General features: G+C 52.5%; 1 protein-coding gene across 2 annotated transcripts in view; it reads right to left on the bottom strand.

The window, feature by feature from the left end:
• ERCC3 (ERCC excision repair 3, TFIIH core complex helicase subunit) overlaps nucleotides 1-17376 on the bottom strand; it is a 30944-nt gene extending 13568 nt beyond the window's left edge. For both annotated transcript variants that reach the window (XM_036254657.1, XM_036254658.1), the window contains exons 1-10: nucleotides 17321-17376; nucleotides 17036-17241; nucleotides 16025-16261; nucleotides 14094-14143; nucleotides 13690-13825; nucleotides 13352-13516; nucleotides 12731-12935; nucleotides 11323-11637; nucleotides 5133-5317; nucleotides 2956-3158 (exon numbers count right to left, since the gene is read on the bottom strand). In XM_036254657.1, coding sequence (XP_036110550.1) covers nucleotides 2956-3158; nucleotides 5133-5317; nucleotides 11323-11637; nucleotides 12731-12935; nucleotides 13352-13516; nucleotides 13690-13825; nucleotides 14094-14143; nucleotides 16025-16261; nucleotides 17036-17241; nucleotides 17321-17348 — 1730 coding nt within the window. In that variant the 5' untranslated portion in view covers nucleotides 17349-17376. The remainder of the gene's footprint in view (nucleotides 1-2955; nucleotides 3159-5132; nucleotides 5318-11322; nucleotides 11638-12730; nucleotides 12936-13351; nucleotides 13517-13689; nucleotides 13826-14093; nucleotides 14144-16024; nucleotides 16262-17035; nucleotides 17242-17320) is intronic.
• Nucleotides 17377-21242: the final 3866 nt, after the last annotated feature.

The following is a 21242-nucleotide window of genomic DNA, read 5'->3' as shown; positions in this document are numbered from 1 at the left end:
GTGCCAGGCATACCCTCAAGAGGCTACAGCCATGGACCAGCCTCAGTGTATTCGAAGGCAGGTGTGGGGCAGGATACCTGAAGGCTCCAGGAAGAACCCAGGCGGAGCACTGAACTGGGGGGGAAGCAGATAGCTGCTCCACATGACACAGTGGACATCTGCCCTGTCCCGCTGCCACTCCCGGGACCGCAAAGGACGAAAGACAGACGCTGCCAAGGCAGAGACCAGGAGAAGGAGAGATGGCAGAGCAGAGTGTGAACAGCATCGTGGAAGTGGACATACAGACAGAGCAGGTGTGGTCCTGAGACACTAACAGGAAGCAGGTGTGCAGCCAGCAGGAGGAAAAGCAGTACAAACAAGCCCCTCTTCTACGCAGACACAGCAACATCCAGAACTGGTCGCCAGCTGCCTCGGAAGGAGGGTAGTGGGGCAGGATGGCCAACAGAAGGACTGGCATTGCGTCTGTACGAAGAGCAGTATGAGGCCCCAGTCCCAGCAGCTAGGTGCCTCCTCCCACCTGACAGAAAACCTGGAGGCTTACCAGGAGGCTCTGCGTTTGGGGGCCTCCAGCAGGGCAAAGGCGAGATGAGAGCAAAGGTGAAGGGAATCCTCCCTCTCTCCCAAACCACGCTGGTGGCCAGGAGGCCAGGAGACTTCTCTCTGGATAGACTGCCCCTAGAGATACTGGCATTCTGCAATCTCTTGACAATCACCAGGTTCCTACCCGTTCAAGCCTCAGTGAGGTCCACAGGTTGGCAAACCCACTAAGCCATACAGAAAGGCTTTCTAGTGACTGATTCTTAAACAGGAAAACACAACCAAAGATTACCAACAATCAGAAGGGCTCTGGAGACAGAGGTGAAACAATCAAAACATTAAAATGTGAAGGAAAGAGAGAAGTGCAGGGACAGAAGAAAACGTAGCAGCTGTAACAGCCCCAGCGAAGGTACTGTACACGTGAAACAAGACACCGAACTTGTGAAACAAGACACTATACGCGTGAAACAAGACACTGTACACATAAAACAAGAACAGCTAGCAATAAAGAACTCTTACAAATGAACAAACTTTTTAAAAAAGAATTGGCAGATAAAGGAAGAAAAAATAGGAAATAAAAGGTAAGAAAACTGAAGCAGTTGTTAAAAAACTCTAACATCTTACCAGCAGGGATTAAAGAAAAGACAAAATAGAAAAAATAGAGAAGATGAATTAACAAAGAAAATCCAGAAATACTCAAAACTGAAACATGAGTTTCCATGCTAAGAGGGTCCGACGAGTGCCCACACAGTGAAAGAAAATGACCACAGCAGACCCACAAGCTCCCCCGAGGAGGACACAGGTGACAACAGGTCTCATACAGAGAGGAACAGAAGGGCACCAGACCTCCCAGCAGCCGCACTGGGAGCCCCAACAAAACAGAGCCCTACCATCAACACTCTGAGGCCCCATCTAACTACTCATCAAGTGTAAAGCTGAAAAACTACATTTGCAAGAAAATGTCCTTCCCACATACTGTCTCTCAGGATCCACTGGAGGATGTGCTCCTTCAAAGGAGTGAGCAAGAGGAGACCTGAGATACAGAAGCAGGGGCTCCACACACGGAGACAGAAACCGACAGGATGATGTTGAGGGAAGCCCACCAATGACAGCCGAGTAGCCTCTCTCGTCCTACAGATGACGAGCTGGGAGGAACCCCACCAGGGAAAGAAATCTAAACAAGAAACAATGTGTCTGACTCTCCTGAGAAGGAGTTTATGGTTGCAGGAAGGGTTTGACGAGGAGTAATAAAATGTATTAAAAAAAAAAAATCAAAAGCAATGACAAAGCAATTACTAACTTCAGAAAAAAAAAATGTAATCATACCACACTATATGCCTGGCTTGAACAACACATATACAGCCAAAACAATGTAATACGGAATGCTGACTTAAGCCCAAAAATACTGGGAGGATGGGGGGTGGGAGGGCCATGTATGCAAGAGAGTTCAATCCTCAACTCCCACAGCAGGAAGTTAACAGGCAACTGCTGTAGTGAATACTCCAGAAATCGCCATATAAATCAGAACTGTGAAGGTAAATAGAGAAAACAGTTCAAAGTGGCCACCTTTGGGGAACAGGAATTGTGGGTGGGAAGACAGATATAGGAACTGTATTTTCTCATAACAATCTGTTACTCTGATAAAAAAAAAGAAAATATTTTCTAAATTTAAAAAAGGCACTTTTAGAAATTTTAGAAGCAATCTTTCTGCGCCTCAGCTTGGCCACCTGCAATCTGAACAATGCAAGGCCATGCGTTCTGCGGTGAGGACTCCATCGCAGCTGCTGAGGAGCCGCTCTGCACGCTCTGCACGCTCCCCACCCTCCCCACCCTCCCCACCCTCACAGAAGAATGAAGCCCAGTCTGCAGGAAGGGCTTCCCTTCTCCACCGCCAAGCCCCTGAAGGCCTGCGTCACTACAGAAGGGCAGTCCTCTTCCTCCTTATTCGGCAGGGAATTTACAATAGCCAGGCTTAAACACAGGCATCTGGGTGGGGCGGTGGGCTGGTGAGGACTCTGGTGTTTCCCAAGAAGCTCTTTCTTGGTGGCAGGCCATACCTGAGATGCTGGCCCAGTCCGCTTTGCTCTCCTGGTCCCTGGTTCACGGTCTGACCTCATCATCACCCAGAGAACAGCCTGAAACTCCTGATGCCACTGATGCCCACCTCTGGAGCCCAGGACCAAGGCAGCAGGCGGCTAACCCCTGCTCCCTGGCTCAGGTTCGCCACGCTGCCTTTCTATGCACATTAACATCTGACTCTAACCACCTGCTCCTCTGTCTTGCCTGGTTCCTGGGGCCACCAAACCAGACTTTTGGATCCAATTAGTTCCTGAAATTTCAAAGAAAAGCAGGCACCTCTGCACTCAGAAAGGGTCAATAAACTGGCTTAAGAGGCAATTTCAACTCTTCAATTCTTACTTGTTCAGCCGAACGGCATATTCCTTCAGGGCAAACACATTGTCAGCAAAGACAATGATTTTGTCATTCCTCCTCTCGTGAAACTTGATGAGAAACTGGCAAGCTCTGAATTTGTTGGGGTTCATGGTGTACAGCAAGATCCGCTTCTTGGTTCTGATGGCCACATACTCCCTGTAAAACTCAGGGGACATCGGGCACCAAACCTGTAGTACAATAAGAATCGGGGTCAGTGTGCAAGTTCAACCATCACAACCGGAAACGTCTGAGGGTCATTCACATAGAAGAATTAACTTTAAAACAAAACCAACATGTATGTGGATTATATCTCAATGTAACTGTAAACACACACACACAGACACACATCATGTTGAACCAGGACACTATCACACGTTCACCACTTCACAGAGGTTTCTGAACACACTGACATCCAGGGACCTACTTTCACGCCAGCTCCAAGCGAAGGCCAGCCAACTGCCCAGCAGTGGCAGAGGCGAGCGACCCCTCCCACCTGGACCACGCCTGCACACGTCCACAGCGCTGCGGGGCTGCACACCCCAGCTGCCTGCAGGGTAAGCCAGCATGATGCCCAGTGGCAATGAGCACACCTGGCACTCGGAACTTGTCTGTGCAGCCTCTGCTGGAAGGCCCTGGGAATGGCTGACTCCAGGGGAGGGCGGGGCGAGTGCCAGCTGAGGCAGGTCATGTGCTGAGCCAGCAGGCAAGGAAATGCTTGAACAAGGACAGGAATGTCACCACCACAGAAGCAAGCTGGAAGGTGGTCCCACTGGTCACATCCAAGACAATCTGAACACCCAAAGGAGAATGACAGCAACACCAGGGATAACATCCTCTGTGTCAGGCCCTGTGCCTGGGCTGCCGACAGGCGAAAGGAAGTGCAGGCTCACACGCAACGTGCCAAAGTGTCACAGGTGTCGAGGCTGCACACGCATGAGTCGACCCCTGGGAGCTTGCACTGGAACAGGCTGCACAGGCTGCACCCACAGGCTGACGTCCTGGTGCCACCAGCACACTCTGCGTGGGCGTTGCCAGCCACTTCTCCTTCTTTTTAAAATAAATTATTTATTTATTTTTAATCCTCACCCAAGGATATTTTTCCATTTATCTTCAGACAAAGTGGGAAGGGGAGGGGGAGAGAGAGAGACATCGACTGGTCAGGGACCGAGGCACGTGCCCTTGATGGGAATCAAACCTGAGACCCTCTGGTCCGCGGGCGGATGCTCTGACCGCTGAGCCACCTGGCCCAGGCTCAGTGCCACTTCATGCCGCCACCACTGAAGAATCAGCTGCCACCTCCACACGCCAAGCCCCGTACCCAGCTCAGAGCCCTAAGTGCTGCATCACTGTTTCTGGCCCCTCTGAGTCACACCCTGTCACGATTCCATTGGTTTCCAGCTCTTTACAGCCACACAATTCTTTCTGCACAGTAAAATATTTAAAACCCTGCATTTCACAGAATACGAAACACAAGTGGCCAATGAATACGTGAAAAGACGCTCAATGTCATTATAAATGCAGAAAACACCAATTAAAACCAGCTTGCACCAGCGGGGCCACAGGACTGAGAGGAACAGGTGAGGCGGAACCCTGAAGGGGGCGGAGCCCCGAAGGGGGTGTGGACAGCCCCCTCCCCCCAGGGTGCTCTCTGACCAGTCTGCGTCCCAGGACCGGACGGCCCCCCAGAGCCTCCGCCCAGTGCTCCCTCCAGGCGAATGTCCAGAGCGTGGCCCCCAGTTCAGTCCACAGCACAAGCCAACGTCCACACACATGAGGAAATAACACACATCCTAAGACACAGTGTGGCCCCAGCTAGTTCGGCTCAACAGTTAGATCAGGTTAGATCAAGGCCACAGGTGCCTTCTGGGGGGATGGAGGTGGCCTGGATGACTGACCATACAGGGCCACCCCAGAAAGGAGGAGGAGAGTGGACTCCAGAATGGAGCCAGCCTGGACCAGCCTCACTCACCACGAACCGTGCGCCCCAGGACAGTGGCTTCGTTCCACACAGCGTGAAATGGCAGAACAGCGCCACCTCACAGGGGACTGGGACCGCAGGAGGTGGGAGCACTTCTGCTCAGGCCCCGCTCTGTGTGCCTGCCTGCGAGGACCGACCTGCTCCATCACCCTTGAACCATGGGGACTGCACGAGGGGCGCCTACCTCAGCACACTGGACTTTGGCGATGTAGCCATTGTTCTGCAGCTCCATCCAGTTGGCTTCATAGAGCTTGGGCCCGATCAGAAAATTCAAGTCGACAATTTTGTCGTCTTCCCGGACGAGGGTGGCGGTCAGCCCCAGCTTGCAGTGGGCCTGCACGATGGTGAGCACCCGTCGGAACATCCTGGCTGGGAACAATCGGAGATTCACACACACTGGCGACTTCACACTGGCCTGCGACACTATGTGGGCTGACCCTGGGTTTCCACATCATAGGAACCTGGCCCTGGACAAGAGTGACCACGCGGGGCCCTTCACCGTCACTGCCAGCGCTTCGAAAGAAGTCTGAGCAGGAGCACGAGGGAGAAGCCCCTGTGGGAAGGTCCCTGTGAGCAAGTCCAGCACCCTCCACGCAGCTGGGGGAGCGCCAGCAGGATGTGAGACAGGAGCTGCGGCACCTACACACCATGAGCTCTGAGCTATCCAAACGGCTGCCACCCTGACATGTGCACTGAGGGCACCAGGAAGACCCTGGGCACCTGGGAGTCAGAGGAATGACAGGAGCCAGTCTGCTGGGCTCCCTCATCTTCCCAGAAACCAGGAGCAAATGGGGAAGATGGACTCCGGGACCCCAACCAGCCTCAGGAAACTCCCCTCTCCTCACCCCTCCAATGAGCTGGTGACACAGCCACTTGTTGACTTCCTTTCTTTTGAAAGTTGTCATTTTTTCTGATTTACCAAATTAAATAAAATATACACATAAAAAAGCATGAGGTATTTATTTTTAGAGACGCAGTTTATGGGTTTCTACTAGTTGATCCCTGAACAACACAAGTCTCATTGAGTGGGTCCAGAGCGTCAGCTGTGCCTTCTGTCTCTGGTGGGGATCCCACGCATGCAGGACACAGTGAAGCTGGACACAGTTTGAATTCACAGGGACTGACACCTCTAGCCCTGGAGTTGTTCAAGGGCACTCTGAAGGAAAGTTAAAATGCTCAAGTTACAACAATTAGAGGTAAAGTTGTTTAACAATCTGAGGAACGAGAGATCAGACCACACTAAAACAAAAACTGAACCCTAACAGAAACAACAGAGGGCTGTGCAACCCCGTCAGGCCTTACAGGGTCACACACACATGGAGGGTTACCTCCCCAGACCAGGTCACCCCCATCAGGACGTGGCTGCTAAGGCAATGGAGACACCAACCTAACGTGGGCCCCAGCGGGCAGCACAAGGGCTGGCCCAGGGATTACCAACTCCAGGGAACAGGGAGTTGGACCCTGAGGCCAAACCTAAGCCCCCTGGGGCACTGGATGCAAACCACGGCCAGCACGCTGACAGCCCGACAGCTGTCCCAGGAAGAGCTCACACAAGGAAGCACATGGCCTGATCAGTCAGTACTCAGGTACACACTGCAGCACCACCTCGGTCAAGATCCGAGTGCCCTCTGCACCCAGAGCCTCTCTTCTGACCAGCCCTGCCAACTCCAGCCTTCCCTCAAGGGCATGACCCTGGCTCCTGTCTCAAGGGCGGACGCCTGCCTCCTTCCCAAGTCCTTTGGATGGAGTCAGAGTATGGACTCTGCGTGGCCTGTGTCACGCACATCGTGTCGCAGTTGTCACCTGACATTTATCTGTGACACTGACTGCTGGTCCCTCCTGGCGCCAAGCACAGTGCCCGCTCCCTAAAAGGCTCTTGATCAACACTGTGAGCATGAAGCGGACACAGGGCCTCCACGCAGCGAGCACTGTGCACAAGTACTGGGACGAGGGTTCCCACCAATACAGTCGCCTCAGGACTGCTTGGGGAAGAGCTGTGACAGAACACAGCGAGCTTTGCTTTTTGAGAAAAATCGCAAAGATTTATCATCTTAGTAATCCCACGTGGCAAACATTTAATATTCAAGAAGTGCACTCTGATCTGCTAGAATCCCCTTATGTAACATTTGCTTTCCGCTCCGGGGAGGGCCTGGCCTCACGGGCCTGCAGAGCTGGCTGGTTTCTCTCTTCTAGCCAACCAGACAGAGATGCAGGGACCACAGGAGACAGACACACGGCAGAGACAGTGATTCAGGGACCACAGGAGACAGACACACGGCAGAGACAGAGATGCAGGGACCACAGGAGACAGACACACGGCAGAGACAGAGATGCAGGGACCACAGGAGACAGACACACGGCAGAGACAGAGATGCAGGGACCACAGGAGACAGACACACGGCAGAGACAGAGATGCAGGGACCACAGGAGACAGACACATGGCAGAGACAGTGATGCAGGGACCACAGGAGACAGACACACGGCAGAGACAGTGATTCAGGGACCACAGGAGACAGACACAAGGCAGAGAAAGAGATGCAGGGACCACAGGAGACAGACACACGGCAGAGACAGGGACACAGTGACCACAGGAGACAGACACACGGCAGAGACAGGGACACAGTGATCACAGGAGACAGACACACGGCAGAGACAGTGATTCAGGGACCACAGGAGACAGACACATGGCAGAGACAGGGACACAGTGACCACAGGAGACAGACACATGGCAGAGACAGTGATACAGTGAACCGCTGGAGACAGACACATGGCAACACGACCTGTGTGGGGCACACTGAAACAGCCTCATCACCAGACATCCAACCTCAAGCCTGGCTGCCGCCCTCTGGGACCTGGGATTCCCCATTAAAGAGAAACATCAACATCCTAAATATACAGTCGGGCAGAAAGCCTCAAGCCTTCCTAACCTTCAAACGCAGATGATGTGATTATATCAATGTCCAGTCCAATCAGACCAAATACCCACCCTCTTCCAAATTTTTCTTTTAGTTTAGTTTGTTTTTTTCTTCATTGGTTTTTAGAGAGAGAGTGAGGGAGAGGGAGAGGGAGAGAGAGAGAAACATCGATGAGAGAGAACATCGACTGGCTGCCTCCTGCATGCCCCCCACTAGGGATCAGACCCATAACCTGGCCATGTTCCCTCACCGGAAATCGAACCAGCGACCTCTTGGTGAATGGGTCGACGCTCAACCACTGAGCCACAGTGGCCGGGCTAGTTTAGTTTTTGTAACTATCACACAGTAAAACAAACCGGTCTCGGGGCAGGGAAGGGGAATCAGTTCTAAAAATTTTGCCCTGGCCAGTCTGGCTCAGCAGTTGGGGCATCGGCCAGCAGACCGGAGAGTCCTGGGCTTGGTTCCTGGTGGGGGCACGTGTCTCAGTTGCAGTTTGTTCCCAGCCCTGGTTGGGGTTGTGTGGGTGGCAGCCAATCGATGTGTCTCTCTCTCTCCCCCTCACTCTCGCTCTCTTGCTCTATCTGAAGATAAAAGCAAAAAAAAAATGTTTAATAATAGAAATTTTAACACATGTAGGTTTGTGTGACACCACCATAATCATGATCCAGACCAACTCATCACTCCAAATAGCTCCCTTTGTAGTCACACCCTCCCCCACCCCAGCCTGGCACACTGACCTGGTCCCACCACCAGTCTTGTTTCGAGAATTCTGCGTCCACACTGTGTGACCGCCCGGCAGGCTGTCACAGGCAGCAGGTGCGGCCCTCTGCACCTCTGAGCAGCACCTCAGTGGACAGATGCCCGTCTGTCTCTCGCCACCCACTGCCGAGCATGGTGGCTGTTGGTACGTGTGGGACACCATGAATAGGGCTGGAATAAACCTTCACATACAGGCTTTCGTGCAAACCTACATTTTTGCTTCTCTGGGACGAACACCCACGCACGGTTGGGACTGCTGAGTCACACGGTGACTTTCTGATAACCTGATGACCCTGCCCCAGGCACTGCATCTTCCGTGTCCTCTGGCACTGCACGCGGTCACAGCTGCCCTGCATGGTCACTATGGGTGCCGTGAGTTTTCCTTCAGCCACTTCAGCAGGCCTGTCGTGGCATCTCACTGGCTTTTAACATGCATTTCCCTGGCAGCTAAGGTGCTGAACTTCTCTCCAGTGCACGTGGACATCTGCACATCCCCTTTAGTGGAATGTCTGCACATGTCTTCCGCCCACCTTCTAATGTTTCTGCCGTCACCCAAAGGTCGACCAGGCCAGCAAATAAACACACCTGAAGCCTGAGTCCTGATCAGCACTCTCCACACCTGCTCCTTCTACAGCTTTCCCCATCTCCAGTCAGGTGCCTCTACCTGTCCACGTGCTCCCGTCAAACCTGACAGTCACCCTTGACTTCTCTCTCAGCTCCCACATCCAACCTGTCAGCCTACGCTTCACCACACATCCAGAACTATGTGACCTTGGCTCTCCCTGGGCCAAGCCTCCCACTGGGACCCCGCAGCCTCACCCTTAGCTGCCTCTGTCCTTGCTTCCTTCAGACCACTGTCAGCACAGGAGCCCGTGCAACGCTTTTCCAGCCTAAATCACATCACATCGCCTCTGCTCACAGCCCTCAGATGGCTTCCCACCCTCTCAGGAACACAAGCTTCATTGTGCCCCCACGGGGCCCCACCCTGCCCCCTCTCTTCTGCCCCTCGTCACAGGGCCGCCCTGCTGTCAGGCCACACCAAGTGCTTTCCCAACCTCAGGACTGGCACCTGGTTCCTGCTCCCTGAGAGACCCCCGACCTGTACCTGGCTGTGAACACTGAGGTGTAGTCAGACACCCAGAGCTGCTGGAGGAGTTCAGCACACCAAGAAACAGCAGACGCTAGAGTCATTTGACAGCATTTTGAATACTCCATGTAAAATGCCTCAAGCCCTGGCTGGTTTGGCTCAGTGGTTAGAGCATCAGTCCGCGGACCAGGGAGTCCCAGGTCTGGTTCCTGCTAAGGGCACGTACCTCGGTTGCAGTTTGTCCCCAGCCCCAGTTGGGGTCATGTGGGTGGCAGCCAGTCAATGTGTTTCTCTCACATCAAAGTTTCTCTCTCTTTCCCTCCCACTCTATCTGAAGATAAATGCAAATGTCCTCGGATGAGAATAAAAATAAAAAATAAAAAATAAAATGCCTCTCATTTCATTCATCATATTCTTAACAAAATTTATCAAATTCCTCTTAATTCGTTTTATCAAGAAAAGTTTGCCTGGAACACTACTCAGCAATAAAAGAACACACTGTCGCTACATGTTACAATGTGGATGAACCACTGAGCTGAGTGACAGGAGCCAGACACAGGAAAACAAGCATGGTTCTGTTCACGTGTCCAAAAAAGGCAAGGTCACAGGACAGACGGCAAGGCAGGCTCCTGGCTGGAGGCGGAGACACTGACGACGAGTGCGCCTGAAAAAGAGCTTGTAGAACTGGGTCACCGTGACGCTGCACAGCTCCATACATTTACTACAAATCTTGACTTGTATACTTATTTTAATGTTTTCATTATTTTTTTTAGAGAGAGAGGAAGGAAGAGGGAGAGAGAGAGACATTGATGAGAGAGAGAAGCTTCAACATCGAATGGCCGCCTCCTACATGCCCTCCACTGGGGATCGGGCCCACAACCTGGGCATGTGCCCTGACCAGGAATCGAACCAGCAACCTTGTGGCGCAGGGTCGACACTCAACCACTGAGCCACAATGGTCGGGCTTGAAGTGTTTAGCCCTCAAATAAAACAATGTCACTACAAAGATTTTCAGTGCTCTTAGTCATTTTCGCAAGACCATAAAAATATGGGTGGAGCCCTGGCCGGTTTGGCTCAGCAGTTGGAGTGTCGGCCTGCGGTACAGAGACCTGGGTTCGGTTCCCGCTAAGGGCACGTACCTCGGTTGCAGTTTGTCCCCGGCCCTGGTTGGTCGTGCGGGTGGCAGCCACTCAATGTGTCCCTTCACATCGATGTCTCTCTCTCTCTCTCTTCCTCTCTCTCCCTCCCGCTCTATCTGAACAAAAAATGGAAAAATGTCCTTGGGTGAGGATAAAAAAAAATATATATATATATATATATATATATATATATATATATGTATATGGGTGGAAAGTAAGTTGAACTGCAACAGTGAGAAGGAAAAAGCAAGAAAATGCCCTTCTAAAGGACTCCTCTGGGCCCGTAATGCAGCAAGCTGTGAACGTGTTCCGTCTAGCCCGCCCTCACCCCGGTGCTTACGGCTGATCCAGAGCTCACCCAGTACGTCTTTCTAGCAAGACGGTGTTTCTACAGCAGTCCTCCCTCAACCCCACAGCTGGCAATCAATTTCCATCCGCACCGCAAGGGGGCAGCCTGGCCCTCACCCTGCTTACCGGGTATGGTGTGCACCTCATCCAGGATCATGAGGCCCCACTCCTGAGTTTTGAGCCACTCCATCACACGTTCAGCCTCCCACGACCTTTTGGTGGTGTGGCCCAGCATAGAGTAGGTGCTGATGGCCACGGAGCAACCTATGGGCTTGTCCTTGGCATCAGAGGTGAAGCGGCAGATCTGGCTGTCATCGATGGTGGACCACATCTTGAACTGCGCTTTCCACTGCTCCACAGACACGGCCGAGTTGCCCAGCACCAGACAGCGCTTTCTGACCGTGCACGCAGCTGTCACGCCAACCAGGGACTTCCCAGCACCTACGAGAAACCAGAGTAATGCTACCCAAGGCCAGGCTGAAATGGAAGGACGAGACAAGCAGACTCAGAATCACACAGCTCTTCACAGCTGACCTCGTGCGGCATTCTCTGCTCTGGAGCCTGTCTTCCCTCTAGAAGGAGACACGCCCACGCCAGGCACCGACGTAAAAAGTAAGATAAGCGCCAGCCCTCTTGCTGCATGTAACGTGCATCTTGCTTAAATGCTGAAATCTCCAAAAAAAACAGAGACGAGACACTGTTGCCACTTCACACACGTGGAAACAAAGCCCTGGGAAGCAGTGGCTCAGGGGGTGTGCCCAGCAGACTCGCTAAGGGCACAGTGAAAGCCGCTGCTGCAGTCACACGACCTGGGCGGCAAGTCGGGAATGCGGTGAGTGGGACACAGCAAGGACAGAGAAGGTGGAATCCAGAAGCTTCCACAGCACGACCATCCACCATTTGAAGATCAATATAAAAACAAGCTGCTCCTTCACACAGCAGTTCCCCTTTACCACAAATGTGTCAGGATAACACGCTGAGCTTTACGAAAAGCACCATCACCTGAGGCCCCGCTTTTTTCCCTGGAACTCCCGTCTCATCCGTAGGGACAGGGCCGTGGGGTCTGCTGTGACTGCCAGCCTTGAAGGCAGGCCCGCAGCTGGCATGGCTCAGGACGGAAGATACCAGACGGAGTCCGTGGACGTGCAGTGACAAGCTGTCTGGAACAGCCCGGTTTCTGTGCTGGGGAGCCTGCGCACAGACCTCACAGACTGCGAAGAACAAGAGCCCGCCCCCAGCATGTAGGGTAACATGCTCCCATCCCTGCCTTGGCCCTCACAAAGCTGCTTTTCTTCACAGCCCCAGACTTCACACACTGCTCTGGCAATCGGCCTGTCACCTGCCTCCGCCCTAGCAGGCCAAGCCTGAGACCAGGAGCGCTGCTCTCTGCACCAGGGACGCCGTGTGAAGGCCAGCGCCCCAGCAAGCAGCGCGCACTCCTCAGGTCTTGAATCGGGGAGTCACGTGACCATGGCTGCACCGGACCAGAGGAACTCAGAGAAAGGTACGAACACCTTCCTCCGGCGCCACTCACCACAAGGAAGCACTATGACCCCAGAGCGCGCGCGCCCGTTCCCGAACATCTTCCGCAGGCTCTTCTCCTGGTAAGGCCTGAGGACGGCGGTGGGCTTCAGGTCGATGTTGATATTGGGATTCACGGAATCGTTCCGGAAGTCATACTCTGCCAACAGAGGGTACTCCAGGTGGATGCAACGTTTCTGAAGCTCCTCGATCATCTCCTGGGAGTGAGCACAAAGGGTTTCACAGCCCTCTCAACTCCAAAGAACACTTGTGAACATGTTCTCAGGGGCCTTGTGGTCAAGAGAACAGCAGTTTACCTAGATTTTTGCAACTTCGGATCTTGCTTGACAACAGGCGGGCTAAAACATGGAAAAGCAACCCACACTCAAGACACAACCAAAAAGAAATCCAACCAGCCACCAAAAATGCGCCTCTGGCACCATTTCTCACACCTGCCAAGGAATTTGTAGGGGCTGGCCCAGCAGCCTGAGGAATGGTACGTGCAGACCTCACTCCACTGGGAAGAAAGGGGCTACAGCCCAGACACGGGGAGGGGGACATTCCTTCCTCCTAGGCTACAGACGAGTCTGCAGGGCTGGACCAACTTCCAGCCGAACTTATAGAAGAAACCAACCTGCTTGACTTCAAAAGATACAGTCTGTGTCTCTTCTTCTTCCTCCTCATCCTTGTCCATCTGCTCATAGAAGTCAATCAGGTCTGTGGGGATGTCAGCTTTGCCCTGCGGATCTGTCCCCCGAGAAGTGGAGGGCCCGCCACTGCCTTCAGCAGTCTTTGCGATCTGTTAGAAAGACGGATCTACATTCACATGCAGTGTTCCAACCTGCTGTCACCGAGCAAGACCTCAAGTGACCAGAACACTGCGCAGCCACCAGGTTGCAAACACTGACCTCGTAGCACCTGAGAGGACTGCAACGCTAAACGCCCCACCCCAGGCACCCAGAGCTCACGCACAGCAGATTTGCTGGTGAAGGTCTCCGTGAGGAGCTCCATCGCCTCCCCCTCAGAGCTCCGCAGGCGGCACTCCCGAATCACTGGATCCTGGAGAAGATGCTGAATCACATCAGGGTGGGAGCTCTCAACGAAGTACCTACAAGAGGATGGATGTGCCTTGCTGACCAGCACACCATTTTCAGAAGGTTCTACTGCTCAATTACATGGCCCAGAAACAGTGGCCTCGTGCCTCTCTCTACCTTCTCACTTTCCCGTGACCCTTGGCTTATAACTCTGAGCTATGAGCTACTGGCCACAATATAACATGACGGTTGTGGGCAAAGCCATACTTTGAAGATAACTAAGCTGGGAACTGAGCCCACCTCCACTGCCAGGGGAAGGTGGTGGCAGTGACCGTCCCTTACCTGTTGTGCTTCAGGACCAGCTTGACTTTCCCATAACTGACAGTACACAGCTGCAAAGAGCAACAAATCAAACAGGAAATGAGCACCACGCAGCCACCGGGAACACATTCGTCACTGGGCACATCCTACCACCCACCAGCCAAGTGAAGTTTGTTGGTACAAGAAAACTCAATGCACGATCCTAACGGGGTCAGAGCTGCCTAACTGAGCTTCTCCTATCAGCCTATTCTTTTCGAGAGCAAACCTTCCTCTTGCCTGGCTAATTCCGATGCACAGCCCTCAGTTAATAAAACAAGGCGTAAAAAAAAAAAAAACACATGGCATAAAATCTTTAGTTTCCCTTTCTTCTGCACTCGCACAGGCCCTGACCTGGTCCCCAGGTCCCTCCCGCCACATCATCACTGCAGCGCCCAGCACAAAGCTGGCCAGTGAGTGTGCTCAGTAAGTGCATGCTGTGTAAGTTGGTGCCAAGCCTCCCAGCCTCCTCACAATGTCCACATTTCTCCAACCAGCTCACGAGCTTCTTCACGCAGAGAAGACAACGCACACCCTCCCAGGCTGCCCCGTCTTCAGGTGGACTGTAGCAGAGGCTGTGTGGTGTCCATGAAAAGCCACCCCTCAGACCCAAGGCTGCTGCCTGTCTCACTGCTGCCCTTCTCCTCACCACTGCGCTGTGCCAACACCCGCATTCCTCCAGGCAGCGCCCAGCCTCGCCTAGTGCAGCAGGGTGCTGATGTGGGTCCTTCCAGCAAGGTGCAGGCCCTTCTCCCTGGGCAGCCTTCCACATCACAAAAGCAGAGAACTCGCTCCAGGGCCCTGCCAGCTTCTCAGAACCAGATGCACCACTGTACTGGAGGCCTGTGGCCCATCTTCTGCCACTCAGACTCAGGGGTCTGAATCCAGCTCCCGTCAGATCGGCAGAGGGCAACCAAACCCACTATCTATCTCTTCTGAAAGGCATCCACATCTCTCAGAATAAACCCAAGCATGTCCAACTGCTCTTCACAAGGAACCCAACCACTTTGCAGTCCTTTTTGACTTTTCCTAATGAAAACTGCTATTGTCTGATGCAGAGATTCACCCTCAGGTGGAGTTTATCATCTGTATTAGTCCACTTGGGCTGTTAAGCAGAACAACACGGACTGGGTGGTTCAACAACAGAAACTGATTTCTAGAAGTCCATAGTGAAGGTGCCAGTGACTCCGTTCCAGTGCAGATTCCCCGGCTCTCAAGGGCTGCCTTCTCAAGGGCTGCCTTCTCGCTGTGTGCTCACGTGACCTCTTCCCTGCGCACAGGCAGAGAAAGAGCACACTAGCCTGTGGACGGCACTTCCTACGAGAACCCTAACCCTTGGATCAGGGGCCCACTCTTACAACCGCATTTAACTTACTTTCTTACTCCAAATACAGCACATTAGTGGATAGGGCTCCAAGATACTAATTTTGAAGGGTACACAATTCAGTCGATAACACCATTAACTTTGGGCTGCATTCTTCAACAACACTGGCCAGAGTGGGCTTGAATTACTGTCCCCACTGTGTGAGTACCCACTGGCTGAGAGCAGCCACCGGGAGTGTGGCCTCAGCAAGAACTCAATGCTGGGTCCACAGGAGCAGCAGCTGGAGTAAACAGTTACTATGCTCCTCCCACTAGATCTAAATGGCATTTTTTCTTTTTTTTAAATTCTCACCCAAGGATATGTTTTTATTAATTTGAGAGAGAGAGAGAAACATCGATGTGAGATAGAAACATTGATTAGTTACCTCCCCGACCAGAGATCAAACCCACAACCTAGGTATGTGCCCTGACCAGGAATCAAACCTGCAGCCTTTGGGTGCACAGGGCAATGCTCCAACCAACTAAGCCACCCAGCCAGGGCTGAATAGCATTTTCTTGACTACTACTATGTTAACAACTTTGCCCCCACGTGCCTTGATAAACTGAAGGATTCCATCAGGGACTCCTGTCTTGCTGAGCTTGCTGAGGTATTCGGTGATGTCACTGGTTTGCAGCCCAACACTGACAGCTGCATACAGGGAGTAGGCAGTCAGTTTGTATTCGTGCACATGGGTTGGTCGGCACACTGGCTCTGCAATAGCCACCAGGAAGTCTTGCGCATATTTGTAAACTGGAGAGAAGGCTTCTAAGAAAATGTGTCCATCAGGAGCCTGAGAAACACCAAACGGACACAGACAAGGAAACTCATGAGTTGCAAAGACTATTAGACTCTTTTCCATGGCATTCCCTATAAAAGATATGCTGCCCAAAAAGTCATCTTTAACCTATCCAACACCAGGGACGTTTTGGTAAGAACCCCTTCAGCCAACTGTGGGGCCTGTTCCTTTGATGAGATACTAGGAGTTTGCAACATCAGTAGCTGCGTCCCACTCTTCTTCGCAGGGAGACTCACCTTACTATAGCTATCCTCAAGTTACCTTTTGGCTAGATTTCAAATGAACGTACAATATTCATTACTTCAAGTCAAACAAAAATACTGCCTAGCAAACATGTCTTCCATTGATTTTTTTTCAAGTGGGGAATTACAATGCTACCTAGTAAATGCCATTTATTCAGTAGATAAAAGTATGCGCAAATCTGGTCTAGCCAGAGAGAAAAGAGTAAGAAGAGGGATCAGAACTGAAGCTGAGCCCGCCACACAGGTGTGCACACCTGCGCAGCTTTCTCTGCGGCAGCTCGCAGCGCCTCCACACTCCCCTGTGCTCTGACAGGTGTGCACGCCTGTGCAACCTTATGTGCGGCAGCTCGCAGCGCCTGCGTGATGCTCAGCCCCCGTTCTGCCAGGTGTGCACACCTGCGCAGCCTTATCCGGGGCAGCTCGCAGCGCGCAGCGCCTACTTGAAGCTCGCCCCGCGCTCCGCCAGGTGTGCACCCCAGGGTCCGCGCTGGCGCCACAGGCTCCCGCCAGGCCGGACTGTGCTCACCACCCAGAGCGGCCGGGAGACGTGATCTCCCTTCAGCGGCATCTGCAGCCTGTAGTCCTTGGCTCCATACTCGTCCAGCTTGGTGCTGGACTCGTCCACCTGCTTCCCGGCGGCCGAAGGCACCGCCTCCGGAGGCTCGTTGCCAGGGGCGTCGTCCTCCTCCTCTTCCTCATCCTCGTGGTGCCGCTTCTTGGACTTCTTCCTGTCTGCGGGGAGAGCACGGGCGTGAGCGGCGCGGCCCAGGCTCACCGCCTGCCCCGCGGCCCCTCGGGAGCCCACGCTCACCGCGGTCCGCCCGGTCCCTCTTGCCCATGACGCGGCCGTGCTGCCTCCTGCTTGGCGGCGCTCCCCGGAAACTTCCGGTTCACGCCGGAAACTCTCGGCGACCTCACCGGAAGTCCCGCCTCCGGGATCCCGTCGCCCGCCGTCCTTTCCGGCCTCTGAGGAACTGCACGAGCGCCTTGCCCGGTCGTCGGGCGCCGCTCCGCTCCCCCTGTCGGACGGGAACAGGGCGGACCAGGCCTCCCCAGCTCGTCCCAGCGGACGATGGCCGTGAACACGCTGGTGTCAAGTGCCAAGGCCAAGTGACCGGGCCCCGCGGGGCGGCCAGGGCGCCCGGAATCTCCCCCACGTGGTGCTGTTGGAGCCAAAGAGCGAAGGAAGAGAGCGGAGGGGGAGGGGGAGGGGGGGAGGGGGAGGGGGAGGGGGGCCCGGCTGCGGCGGCACCCACGGGCGGCACCCGCGTCAACGGGGTCCCTGGGGCCGGTTCGGTGCCGGCGCCCTGAACCGGGAAACATGCCCGGTGCGATCCCGCAGGCCATGCGATGCCGCCGGCAGCGCCAGGCTGTCCAGCTGCTGGCTCCGCTTGCTTTCCGGGCGCTAGGCCCAGAGGCCAGTCTGGTGCTCCTGCTCCCAAAACCCAGTCTCCAGCCTTCTGTGCAAAGGGAGTGTGTGCCCCCTGAGCCAGAGGATAGCTGCCGTACAAACAGGTTTTCATCCCTGGGCCCTATGAGGCCGTCCTCAGTGAGAACTCCAAAGCCTAGTTTCAGTCCAGAAGCACTGTTCTGGCTGGACCAAAGGCTCGGTCCTTCTGGTTGAAATAGGATTCCAGGAACTCTTTTTTTTTTTTTTTTTAATCCTCACCCGAGGACATTTTTTCATTTTTTGTTCAGATAGAGTGGGAGGGGGAGAGAGGAAGAGAGAGAAACATCGACGTGAAAGGGACACATCCAGTGGCTGCCACCCGCCCGACCCAACCAGGGCAGGACAAACTGCAAAGTGCCCTCAGTGGTCTCCCTGGACCGCAGGCCATGCTCTAACCGCTGAGCCAAACCGGACAGGGCTCCAGCAACTCCTCTATAAGCGCTAGCGCGGGAGGCACTGAGTTCAGGGCAGGCTCTCAAAGTGCGTTTGCATGAGCGATTCCTTCTAGGCTCTGGGGTTTTTTTTTGTTTTGGTTTCAGTTTTGGTTTTTAATGTGAGCCCAGTTAACCACTAGGAGACCTTTTAGTAGGTGACTTCTTTCTCAGGGTCTATAACAGGTTTGGCAGTTAAGTGTAGCAAGCAAAATGGGGATCTATAATAAATCGACAAGCCCAGTTAGGAAAAGTAACCTCACAGGCTGCTCTGATTACAAAGTCCTATTGGGGCCCAGTGGTTGGGCTCAACCAAGGCACCAAGAGGGCACCTGTTTGATTCCCACTCAGGGCACATACCCAAGTTGTGGGCCAAATCCCCAGTGGAGGGCATGCAGGAGGCAGAGGATAGATGTTTCTCTCTCACATAAATGTTTCTCTCTCCCCCTTTCTCACTAAAAAAAAAATTAATAAAAAAACGTTTTTGTTTTCTTTTAAATAAAGCAGTTGGATGTAAGTATGAAGTTTTGGGCCTTAGAAATATGATTTGGGGAACTGTCAATATAGCTGTGTTAGTGAAGCTATAGAACGAATTGAGGTTGCCTAGGGAATTAATGTAGGTAGAGGACAGGTCTGAGAACACATTAGTGAAGAGCCTGGAAGGTGCGGGAGAATTGGGCAGCCCCAATTTCGGCATAGTCAGAGAGGAAAATCAGGAGTCCTGGAAGTGCTGCCTTCAGTTCCTTTTATTTCAAGGTGGAGTGACTATTTAATGTGTTAGATGCTGCTGGTCAGCTGAGCAAATAGACTGAGACTCAGCCACAGGACTTACCATGCAGAGATCAGTTTCCAGGGAAATGGCCTTCAGTGAATTGGTGTGCTGGTCCCTGCTCTGCATACGTTTCACTTACTCGAGAAACGGAGGAGCCAACCCTTTAAAACTGGCTTTTGCATTTTAATATTTTCTCCAATTCATGTCATGCAAAAGTCTTGGAAAACAAAGAAAAGAATAGCGCAGGCTATTTAAATCATATGTAACACCTCTAGCTATCTGCATTTTGGCTTATTTTCTTCCAGACTTTTTTTTCTGTAGATGTTTTTACACCATGAAGGTATTACTTGGATATATATAACTTTGTCACCCTAACATAAGCTTTGTTCACCCCTCATTAAAATGAATGCCTAATGACCAATTTTCTATTGTATGGCAAGATTGTAATGTATTTACCCAAGCCCTGATTTAAGGGCATTGGGATTGTAGATCCATGATGAATATCATGGGATGTAAACCTTTAAATGCATCTTGGGTTGTATTCCTTTTTCATTTTTTAATGTTTTTATTGATTTTTTTAGAGCAAGAGGGAGGGAGAGAGAGATAGAAACATCAAAATGAGAAACATCAATTGGCTGCCTCCTATGTGCCCCCTACTGGGGATTAAGCCTGCAACCTGGACATATGCCCTGACTGAGAATTGAACTGGACCTCTCAGTCCATGAGGCGACGCTAAAGCCACTGAACCACACTGGCCAGGCATTGGGTTGTTTTCTTAAAAGCAAATTCTGAGAAATAGAAATGTTTTGTTAAATGTATGTCCTTTTTTATTTATTTATTTTAAAAAGAAGGCTCCTTTTTTTTCTTTATTGTTTAGAGAGCGAGTAAGGGAGAGAGAGAGAGAGATGGAAACATAAATGAGAGAGACCACTGATTGGCTGCCTCCTGCATGCCCTCACTGGGGATTTGGCCCAAAATCTGAGCATGTGCCCTGACCAAGAATCGAACTGGTGACCTCTTGGCGCATGGATTTATGCTCAACCACTGAGCCACACCAGCCAGGCAAACATGTCCTTTTATTTATTTATTTTTTTTTAATCTTCAGATAGGGAGAAAGAGAGAAATATTGACATGAAAGACACATCGAGTGGTTGCCACCCACACAACCTCAACCAGAGCCAGGGACAAACTGCAACCACAGTACATACCTTTAGTGGGAACCGAACCTGGGACTCTCTGGTCCACGGGCCAACACTCTAACCACTGAGCCGAACTGGCCAGGGCAAACATATGTCCTTTTTTAAAAAAATTTTTTTAATCTTCACCCAAGGATATGTTTTTATTGATTTTTAGAGAGAGAGGAAGGTGGGGAGAAACCGATTCATTGCCTCCCGTACGCACCCCAACCCAGGATCTGGCTTGCAACTTCGGCATGTACCCTAACCAAGAATTGAACCCACAACCTTTTGGTGTATGGGACAACACTCCTACCAACTGAGACACCCTGCCAGGGCCAAACACAGGTCCTTTTGGAAGCTCTCAAGAGGGATATCTATGTTGTGGAGGTCTCCACTGAAGAGCAAGGGGTCCCAGTCCCAAACCAGGCCTCCCAGCTCAGGGTTCCAATGCCTTTATCACAGGAATGGCTGGCCTTGGCTCCTGCTTCAGATTTCCCTAAATTCTCTCAAGTAGCATCTAGCCTCAGCAAACTCCACACCTCTTGCTAAGTGGCCCCAGGCCCAGCACTAGCAGCAGCCAGCCTTGGTTTACAACTTGGCCTAGTCTGGGCACTGCCAACCCAGCATAAGAAGCAGCCATCTCAGATTGCTTTGTAGCTTATGGCCTGGTGGCTCCAGGTAGAACACAGGTAGTGGCTGACCTTGGCCTGCACCTTCCAGGAGGTCCCAGAGCCAGCACACCTAGTGGACAGCTTCAGACCACGTTGAAGCACCACCACCCAACCACCTCCACAAGTGACACACTCAAATGGTGGACTCAGTGGGTACCAGAGCCCTGCTGAAGTAAGTCTTGCTCTGTGTGATGAGCCCCTATACAGTTGATCCTCCAAGGTGGTCAGAAG

This window comes from Molossus molossus, unplaced genomic scaffold, assembly GCF_014108415.1.
Source record: "Molossus molossus isolate mMolMol1 unplaced genomic scaffold, mMolMol1.p scaffold_m16_p_11, whole genome shotgun sequence".
Lineage (NCBI taxonomy): Eukaryota > Metazoa > Chordata > Mammalia > Chiroptera > Molossidae > Molossus > Molossus molossus.
This window is presented reverse-complemented; position numbering and strand designations above follow the sequence as displayed.